Source organism: Cryptotermes secundus, unplaced genomic scaffold, assembly GCF_002891405.2.
Source record: "Cryptotermes secundus unplaced genomic scaffold, Csec_1.0 scaffold171, whole genome shotgun sequence".
In the NCBI taxonomy this organism is placed as follows: domain Eukaryota; kingdom Metazoa; phylum Arthropoda; class Insecta; order Blattodea; family Kalotermitidae; genus Cryptotermes; species Cryptotermes secundus.
This window is the reverse complement of record NW_019726223.1, coordinates 263,435-273,413: the sequence shown is the minus strand read 5'-3', so window position 1 is coordinate 273,413 and position 9,979 is coordinate 263,435. Positions and strand designations below refer to the sequence as shown.

Genomic DNA, 9,979 nt, shown 5'->3' with positions numbered 1-9,979 from the left:
TAATAATTTTTAGCCCTAAGGTATGATATATCTCTTGAATATGTACATTAATTTGAAGCACAATCGAACAAGTCTGTCTAATGGTAGCACTCTAAACTTGTATTTTGGAGATGTTCAGTTCGAAGCTCTTCCGGGACACCGGAAATCCTGTTTGACGTTTTTCGTTGTTTTCTCTCAGTCCCTCGCCGATAACGCTGGCACAATACCTCAATTAGTTCACGTTATCTTCCTTGCGGTTCATCGGGCATCAGTCGTCCGAAGCCACACAGACTTGGTATTGACAGGATCATTAAATAGTCAAATAAAAATTAGTGCACTCTTTGTTTACTATTATATACACAACAGTTGCCTTGCTTCACATTTTTCTTCGAAATAAGGACTGGAGAAAAACATATTTAATCTCTAACTTAAGCTCAGAAGATAACGTTGTCTTACACATATTTTACGAAAGTCGGCAGCTCCTCTGTCGAAATCGAACATTGAGGCCAACATTCTCCAGGAACAAGCTTGTGAAAGAAAAGAGCAACAGCAGTAACAAAAGTCGATCTTTCCCATGTTCTCTCCAACTTGCTGTATCAATGAGGAGAATTGTAGGATAACATAAAATATAATTGCGCACAAAGACCTCGCTTCTTACAAACTTATGTATTATTGGACATTTGTTAATATAGAAATCCCTGAATTTTTGTTTCCTAGATGCGTACATTGTCCCGTGTGGGAGAGGGATAGAATACGTCCAATACAGCCCTGCAAGTTGTAGAAGGCGACGAAAAGGAAACCCGGTGCCTGGGGGTATAACTTAGCCACCCTGTCACTGGGCGGGGTGGCATAAGTACAGAGACCTGGTTCCCTTGATTTGGCGTGTGACATACGGCTGACGACCTTGTTCTGTAAAAAAAAAATACTGTTGCGAAATCCAAAGAAGTGAAAACCGGATGGTCTAATTTACGACGGAACAGACTAGTTTGGCAGGACTTTCTGTGGACGGCTACGGCTCAAAAAGGTCTGTTTTGCCAATGATGATAGAGACATTTTATGGAGTGGAGGAAATACGAGTATGCTCGAAAGAGCAAGGTTCATATAAGAATAATAGGAAGTCGTCACTTCTAACCATTAGAAGGAAAAGGCATACGGTAAAATTTGTATGTTTAAGCACTGAGTTGCTTTCTTTTTCCCCGTTTGTCATATTTAACCCCGACTTTCAGAAACTGATTCGTGGATGTTATTTTACAATGCACGACGTTGAACGAATGAGGTCAAGTACCCGTTTCCATAATGAGTCACTCACTATTGATTGTAGAGGAAATTATGCTGCAGCAGTTATGTTATGTAATGACATCTGTATGTTTCCCGTTTATCTTGGGAGCCGGTGTTCAGGGAAATCCATAGGGAACTCCCGAGGGGAATTCCGTTCGATTGAAGTGTAAGTGGAAATCATGACGTATGTATTGCCAACATTATTCAATCTTTAGCAATTGTCCTTATTACAATTATTCTTCTAAATGGAGTGGAAAAGATAGTTATGTTTGCATTTACGTTACACAAATGTAACATAGTTTTATGAGAACTACGAAGCAGTGTTAAAATAGCGCTAACGTTTTTCAGATATTCAGCTTTCATTATTTTAGATATAGAGGAATTCACATTTTATATGTTGGTAGTAAATTCCAGGTCGTAGTAAAAGTGTATGAATGGCCGTGTAGTAGCACGTATTCGGCTTTCAACATGAGCAGGGACGAGAGGCAGTGCTGTCGTATATGTGCTCAGAAGTGCAATGCTTTGATTTCTATGTTCGGGGAAGAAGGATTATTCCGGAAACTGATGTTGAAGCTGAGATTCTGTCTCCAAATAATTGTAAGTAACGGGATACTTCTGTATATTTGAATCCGTTTAATTCTGTTTAGCGGCAAATTTGAATGCTGGAATATTTGGCTTAAATTGTGGTTTCTGTGTTGTTAATTAAACCTGCTTCGTACTAGGTTCTGGAAAGCGATGATTTGCCTAAAGTAATATGCAGGAAATGTGTTGCAAAACTTGAAGTTTGCTTTGAATTAATGCAAGAACGCATAAGAGGGCAAAATGTATTTCAAAGAAAAATATTCACCCAGCAGGTTCCAGTGAATTGGAAACATACAGAGGTAATTGCCATTAAATTTTTAATATCAGTAGCTGTATGGATTAGTTTTATTAACCCTCTGTGACTAAATAAATGCATTTATGATGTTTGATTAAATTTCGATTTTAATTAAAATAATCCAGCATAATCACTGTACTTCGTCTAACACAATTGCTCATGATACTGTGAAGATACACTTTTCTTCCTCATTGTATAAATGGAGTTCAGACACAAATCTTCATATTATACAAAAGACCTCGGTGATGTGAAAATAAACTGGTTTAATGTGATTAACATCAGCCATCTGTGTGAGGTTAGGTTAGACTTTGGTTTCATTTAGCAGCCCCAAGCATGAAATTTAATTTTAGGGCTTCTCCTCAGATGAAGAATTCTGCGATAGGTAAGACAAATTTATGTGACATACATAATGTGTGGAGGGTAGTACATCTTTACATAGGCTTTGTTGTATTATATAGTTCGTTCTAGTACTTTTTTAACCATTTGATCTTATCATATAGTCAATCATTCTTAATCCCTTGACGCATGTCACTTTTCTAAACAATATTTAAAAATTCACTTCTTATCTCATAAGACACATGCTGCCTCTTTGTTAGAAAGAGTAATTCATAAATGTGGTTCAGGAAAATAATCACTGTTTATTCTGAGAATGATATTATACCCATACATAAGGATTAAATTAAAAATTACATTTATTGCAGGTGGAGATGGAATACAGTCATGCAAAACAGTTAACAGTTACTCAACAGGAGGAACAAGGTTGTGATGCACATCAGGATCTTTCTTCTCCCTCAGAATGTGAACCAGATCACTCAAAACAGTGCCACTGTGAACAATGTGTTTCTCAATATGGAGGATTGTCACTGTTAGCAGAAGTTGTTGACAAGAACAAGGCTGTTAGTGATGCTTCTTGTAGTGGTTCTAGTCATGTTACATTTGATGAAACTAAAACTGGCTATTTAGAAGCAACAGCTGAAAGAGAGACACCAACACGTCAAACAAAAAAAATAATATCTTGTGAATTTTGTGGTAAAGTGTTCAATCATACAGGTGATTTAAACAAACACAGGCGAAGGCACACAGGTGAACGTCCATATCCTTGCCCCCAGTGTGATAAGCGCTTCAGTCATGCCAGTAACTTACTTCGTCATCAAAAGATACACTCAGGAGAAACACCACACCAGTGTCCAAATTGTGCCAGAAGATTCAGTCGTAAAGACAAGATGGTTAACCATATAAAAAAATCTCGCTGTAAGCCTAATCCTGAAACACACACTTCAGTGTGACTTTCACTGTTTCCTTATTTATGGTTTATTTAATAACACTGTCAGTAGTTGAGAGAATATAGCATTAGCTGGTAGAATGATTAGTGATTGATGACTGAAAGGATGTGGAAGTCGTCATGGCCAAATTTTATGTATTATTTCAACATTACTTTCAGTAATTTAATCAATAGTGTTCTAGTCAAAAGGGTGGTCAGAGGTTATGCACTGTATTTAAAGGAGGTAATTTGATTAAATCTGTAGTTCTGCTGCTCCATGTTAAAGTGGGCCCCTTCTCACCATGGCATGGGGTGTACTCAGGTTGTGGATGGAGGAAATGGCTTCCAGATATGAAAGGTAGCTGTGAATGTAATCAGTAAGCAATTGCAGACAGCCAACAAGGGGTGATCCTCCAACTTGGGTGTTGGGAAAGAGGCTAACAAATACTCACTTCAGGAAATCTGCATGTTAAAAAAATGTTACACCATACCGTTGAGAAGGTGAAAGGTATAAATCATCAGTAAAGTAGAGGTATCCCTGTAACAGGCTGTGGAAGCCCATAGGGTTGTGAGATGTTGAGGTTCCACATTTTCTAGACAATCGGCTCATAGATGGCGGCAAGGTTGTCAGCCCTATGCGCCGGCTGCCCTATACCCCCAAGAATATTCCTGGTACTCATTTCTGATAGAGGCTGAGTCAACCCCAGGTCCATAGTGCAGCTGGAAGGATTATGTCAATTGAAGAAAAGCCAATGACCTCATCAGGACTTGAACCTGCGACCTTCTGGCTTGTAGCATAGTACCTCGACCAACTAGGCTGCCGCATTGGAGGGGGGGGGCAACAAATCACCAGGCACTTACGAAATTCTGGCAGAACAGATTGAATCAAGAGGTGAAATAGTATGTTCTGAAATTCATAATCTCATGAATTTTATTTAGAATAAGGAATAATTCAGTAGTGGAAAGAATCTTAATGTTACAATAAGGGTAATAAAAGTGTAGTAATTATCAAGGCATATCACCTTCATACAAAATTTTATCTGACATTTTTCTCTCAAGGTGAACTCCTTATGTAGATTAAATTATTGGGGGCTGTCATTGTGAATTCTGAGCATCAGAAAAACTACTGATCAGATATTCTGCATATGCCGGATACTGGAGAAGACGTGGGAGTATAATGGGACAGCATGTTAGCTATTTACAGACTTCAGAGGAGCCTATGAATCAGATAGGAGAGGAATATTGTATAGTATTTTCACTAGGTTTGGTACACACGTGAAACTACTTAAGGTAATTAAAATGTGTTACAGTAAAAGCTGTAATGAAGTCAGTGTAAGTAAAAATTTCTTTGATACATGTATTATTCAAAATAGTCTGACACAAGAAGATTCTTTGATATGGCTTTTGAGCTTTGCTGTATGGTACACCATTAGAAATGTCCAACAGGGCCAAGTAAGGCTGAAACGGAGTGGCACATCAGCTTCTGATTTATGTGATGATGTTAATTTATTGTACAGTGTCTTTGAAAATGCGTGAGAGTTTAAATATATGGGAACAATACTAACAAATTGATATTACATTTATGAAGAAGGTAAGAGATTAAATGTGGAGAGTGCCTGCTACCATTCCATTCAGAATTTGATGTCTCCCTGTCTATCTAAAAACAGAAATATTAAAATATGCAATAATATAATTCTGCCTGTTTGCATGTGTCTGAAACTTGGTCTCGCATTTCAGGGAAAAGAGGGTGCTGGGCAGAACACTGGGACCAAACAGGGAAGAAGTATTAAAGAGACTGGAGAAAACTGTATGAGGAACATTATAATTGTTATTCCTTGCCAAATATTATGAGAATGTTACAAAGGATGAGATGGCTGGGGCATGTAGCATGCATCGGAGAAAAGAGAAATGCATGAGAGTTTTGGTAGGAAAACTTATGGAAACACACCACTTGGAAGGCCTAAGCATACATAGGAGGTAATATTAAAATGGATCTTAAAGTACCAGATGGGAGAATGTAGACTAGATTTATCTCGGTGAGGACACAGAACAGTGGTGAACTCTTGTGAACACAAAATAAACCTCTGGATTCCATAAAATTCTGGGAAATTCTGCATTCAACTGATGCAGAATTATACATCAACACCACATTATCATCTTCACCCCCTTTCTTCCTTTCTCTCCTGCCCTCCTTTCTCCACTAATGAACTGAGTTACATCTGCCACCCAAATATGTCAATACTACAAATTTTCATGGAAACAGTGAGAATGACAGCGTGCGCATGCATGCGCACACACACAAGCTCAAGCAGAAACTGTATCCTGCTTTATTATGTATAATGGTTTTTGGGCAGTTTTTCTGAGTTTTATTCTTTAATACAGTGAACACAAGTTGTACATGGTGTGCATATTTATTGAGCATGGTATAGAACAGTTCATCCTCAAAAATTCAAATACAGCAAAATAAGTACACTAAACAATCTTATTGACATTTAAGGTACATGGCCTAGAAATGTCAAATATTTATGACAACAAATTACAGTAGAAATACATTCAATTTCAGTGTTCTTACTGTTTTGTAAGGCCCTTTATATCAATATTCCTTGTTTTCAGATTAATTATAATTTGCAAAAACAGCAGCTTCTGATCTGACATAAATACCAAAAACAAAGACGCTCTTATCAGATGTTTGACCTTACAGATATCCACAAGTAAATGCAAATGAAAGTTATGTGTATGTTCATGTCTAGCTGAAGGTAGGTCAATATGGCAAGTTGTAATATTTCACAATGACAGTAGCAAATCAAAATTACATTCAAGAAGGCATTAAGAGCAGATTAAATTCATGGAATGCTCACTACCATTCAGTTCAGAATCTCTTTTTCCCAATTAAAAAACCAGAAACTCCCTACAATTTTATCTGATGCTCCATATGTGCGTGAAGATCTTGGTCTGTTATCCTAAGAACACAACTTGAATGTGTCTGGACCTAAAAAGTAAAGTAACAGTAAGATGGGGAAAAAAACGCAATGAGCTTTTACATGATGAAAAATGCATACGGAATTCTAGTTGGGAAACCTAAAGAATGGTGACTTGGGCATAAATTGGAAGACAATATTAAAATGGGTTTCAAGAAGGAGTGGGTTTAGGACTGGATTCATTTGAATCAGGACAGAGGCCAGTGGCAGATTCTTGAGCAGCTAAGTGACTATCAGCTTTCAAAGACCACCCTGCCCCCAAGAGTTCTTGTATTTTACTACTTATAAAAACATCAATGTGAGAATTTTCATTTATGATTTTCTCTTATGAACATCAAATTTAATTACCAGTAACAAAGCCTGTACAAAAATATTTTTGTACATAATGCTGAAACATAAGCATAGAAATGAATGTGCAAGTTTTCACAAGGGGAAGACAGAAAGCAATATGCCCTATTTAAAGTATTATTTATGTCATCTGAGAGACTGATGAAAGATGAATAAACCAGATAGAATTGAACTTACATGCAGAAGCAGTGTTTCTTGTGCTAATTCATGTTCCTTGAGGTACTCAAATATAAAACATCTGACTGCAGATCACCTAACCTCTCAGACTGCACATTTTTGCATTTTACAAATTACAGTATGATACTAAGTCTCTTAATTGTGACAGTCTCAGCCTTTGAGACTTGAAGAATGTTACATTCTATTACGTGGTAGCAGAATTATAAATTAATGTTTTTAACATTAATGATTACTGGACTATTTAAATTAGTTTACATTCCACACTGACAGCAGAAGCATGCACATTTCATACCAAATGTTTATTGTAATTTATACCATTTGTCTTCATATGTAGCATGTGTGTGTTCACTCATCGAATTTCTTGTAGCTCTAGTTTGTAGTATGCTACTTTCTGAACAGGTCGCTGTAGTGGATGTCCAAGTAATTTTGCCATGTTGTCATGCAGTTTTGTTGTATTCCTAGGAACATCGAGCACATACGAAAATCCTCTGTCATCCAAGTCATCTAAGACACTGAAAATTTCTTCACATTTGTTAGCTTCAGAAGGGTCTTCATGAATGTATAAAATGTCCACAGTGAAATAGTCTGATGATAGCAAGAGACTGAATGACTCTTGACCATGAACAAACTTGGGAACACAATGACTTCGGCTGTACAGTAAAACGACTCTGACAACAAATGGTGGTGGAGTTGCATTGGGTTCACTTACTTGGGGCAAAGATACATGATCAGATATAACATCAAACAATGCTGACAAGTCAAATGTATCACCTTGCTGTGTTTCACTCATATCCTCCAACACTGATATGATGTCACAAGGGTCATTTGTGAAGTCTCGAAGCCATGCAACTGTGTCAGACTGCAGAACTACCAGAGCAAATTCATGGCTTTTGTTGATAATATTTTTACTGTTAATGAAAATTTCTGCTACTCTCTTTATCATATAGAGTGGTGCATACTTAGTACCGTCCCCTAATTTAAATGGCGTATAATTTGGATCCTCTGAAAGGTCAATACAAAGGATAATCTTCTCAGGAACATTGACAGCTGGTAGATTTCTGTTAGGTATTTTCTGGATTTCTCCTGACATAACTTCGGAGTCATTGCTTACTGTCTCTTCAGGGCAGTTACCATTCTTTACAAGTTCATCATTCTGGGAACTGCTAGCTAATGATGATGTGGATGAAGAACGGGATACGTCCATGTTACTTCTTGGAACGTTTAGGTTATCTGTATGAAGTTTAACCTCCGCACTTTCACTATCGTCCTCGCTTACTTCGTTATTAGTTTTCTGGTGATGTTTCTCTAGAGGGTCAGTTTCCATTGCTGTGCGTTTTCGCATCGGTATTTCAATTACTATAAATGCACAATTATACCTGAAAAATATGATATACTTAATTTACTTCAGAAACAAACCTTTACTTCTTGGAACCAGTGATACCAATACTTTACGAAACATCTAATATTAATTTATTTTATTATAGGAAGCACTGTGTACATGGAGTGATTTGTGCGTTATAATACAGAATATTTAATTATCCTTTATTCAATTAGATTTAACTCTATGTAAATGAACTCTAAATTACATTGCCTCAAATTTATAAAACAAGTGACGTTGGCTGTAGTGGTAATGGTCATGTCCGGTCAAATGTTATATTTTCTACAACTCTCATTTTTATGTGTACATCAAAAGTATTGTTCAGATAGTTCGAAAAATAAATAAAAATGTTTTTCATCAAATTTTAAAATTAGTTATAGTTTCAAGAGACACCTAAGCCTGCTTACAAATAGCATATCATCTCAGTTACGTGAACCACTTCAGCAACACACTTTGCGGTCGTGACGTCACGAAAGAATCACTCTGCCACTATATTCAGCTGAAAGTCTAGTGTTATAGATTGGCAGCCGCCAGTTCCGAGAGCACGGTCGGTAAGAAGGTATGCTGTCATACCACCAGCCTATGCACACTGCCCCCCCCCTCAAATCACTAGTTCGCAATAGCTAAAAATAAATTTGCAATCCTGACCTCTTATACTGCAGAGGAACTGAGTTTAATATCACTTCACTCATATTCATCAGAAGAAAGTTTCTTACTATGTCTGTAAAGTATGAACATTTCATTTACATCAACCCAGCAACCACTTACCCTAAATGCAATGGACATTGTGAACTATTACGTACAATACTAGTGTCTGGGAAAGCTGAAGATGGGTAAACTTGAAATGAAATTCTGTTTCCTTCAGAGATACTTGTATTCAACTTCATAACTTTGCTCACAACTTACAGGTGGAAGCTATACAGAATATAATTTTTGAGCTACATTCTGTATTATAAATCATGTGTAGCAAGCAATAATACTAGGGTTTCCATTTATTATTCATTTCAGTAGTATGATGAAACTGGAGAATCTGAAATACACTTTTGTTAACAAGATCAAATTTGCATTTAATAATAGTATATGAAAAGCAATAAAATAATTGCAGAACTCTGAAGATCCTTATGATCCTGAAACATACTCATGTTTCCAAGTTCAATACTGAACATAATAATGTGGCCAAAATAATAAATAACTGAAGAAATAAAATGAATCTTGAAAATCTGAAGTATATACATGTCCACAAGTTCAACACTGAACAGAATAGTATGGCCAAAGTATTAAAATGACTAATGGACCATAACCATAATAATAAAATAGCTATATAACATACTTCCAGGAGTTGGTATGGATAGGACGTTACAAGGAAAAAATGAAGACTTTCTGATGTGCCATTATCATCATCTTCCTCTCTGTGGCCCTCTGCCTGGCTGCTTCAGTCATTAACCTGTTTGTTCGCTTACACCACCAGGGAATGTAAATTTTAGTGAAGTGAACAGCCAGTATACCTAATCCATTCAAAGTCAATGCTGTTGTTAATGGTAGATGTGATATTCTGCTCCAATGATCTCACCACCTCTACCACCTCTACCTTTATAGACTTCATCAGGAATACAGCGGTACCAACAGTTTCCACCAGGTTCTCAGAAGGATAGCTGAGAGACTGTGCTGTATCACTGTGCTCCTTGAAATATACAATGATATTG

The 9,979-nt window shown here is 36.9% G+C and overlaps 2 protein-coding genes across 5 annotated transcripts; one reads left to right on the top strand and one right to left on the bottom strand.

The window, feature by feature from the left end:
* The first annotated feature begins 1,695 nt into the window (after positions 1-1,695).
* Positions 1,696-5,704, top strand: LOC111863913 (zinc finger protein 773-like). Of its 2 annotated transcripts, XM_023850730.2 has the most exons (4): positions 1,696-1,854; positions 1,980-2,138; positions 2,836-3,385; positions 5,133-5,704. In XM_023850730.2, exons 1-4 carry the CDS (start codon positions 1,726-1,728, stop codon positions 5,183-5,185), a joined length of 891 nt encoding a protein of 296 aa, XP_023706498.1. In that variant the 5' UTR covers positions 1,696-1,725; the 3' UTR covers positions 5,186-5,704. The 2 variants fall into 2 exon arrangements, with proteins under 2 accessions (XP_023706498.1, XP_023706499.1); XM_023850731.2 differs by lacking the exon at positions 1,980-2,138.
* An 83-nt stretch (positions 5,705-5,787) lies between these two features.
* Positions 5,788-8,707, bottom strand: LOC111863912 (BRISC and BRCA1-A complex member 1). 3 transcript variants are annotated; one of them, XM_023850729.2, is made up of 3 exons: positions 8,684-8,707; positions 7,214-8,274; positions 5,788-6,384 (listed from the first exon to the last, which is right to left on the bottom strand). In XM_023850729.2, exons 1-2 carry the CDS (start codon positions 8,695-8,697, stop codon positions 7,248-7,250), a joined length of 1,041 nt encoding a protein of 346 aa, XP_023706497.2. In that variant the 5' UTR covers positions 8,698-8,707; the 3' UTR covers positions 5,788-6,384; positions 7,214-7,247. The 3 variants fall into 3 exon arrangements, with proteins under 3 accessions (XP_023706497.2, XP_033607144.1, XP_033607145.1); XM_033751253.1 differs by having other exon boundaries at positions 5,788-8,274; XM_033751254.1 differs by lacking the exon at positions 8,684-8,707 and adding an exon at positions 8,397-8,417 and having other exon boundaries at positions 5,788-8,274.
* Positions 8,708-9,979: the final 1,272 nt, after the last annotated feature.

Excerpts from the sequence above, each read along its gene's own strand:
- LOC111863913 (XM_023850730.2), top strand. The coding sequence starts at position 1,726 with ATGAGCAGGGACGAGAGGCAGTGCTGTCGTATATGTGCTCAGAAGTGC. Across the intron at positions 1,855-1,979 it reads GATTCTGTCTCCAAATAATT|GTTCTGGAAAGCGATGATTT; the intron begins GTAAGTAACGGG and ends GCTTCGTACTAG. Across the intron at positions 2,139-2,835 it reads TGAATTGGAAACATACAGAG|GTGGAGATGGAATACAGTCA; the intron begins GTAATTGCCATT and ends CATTTATTGCAG.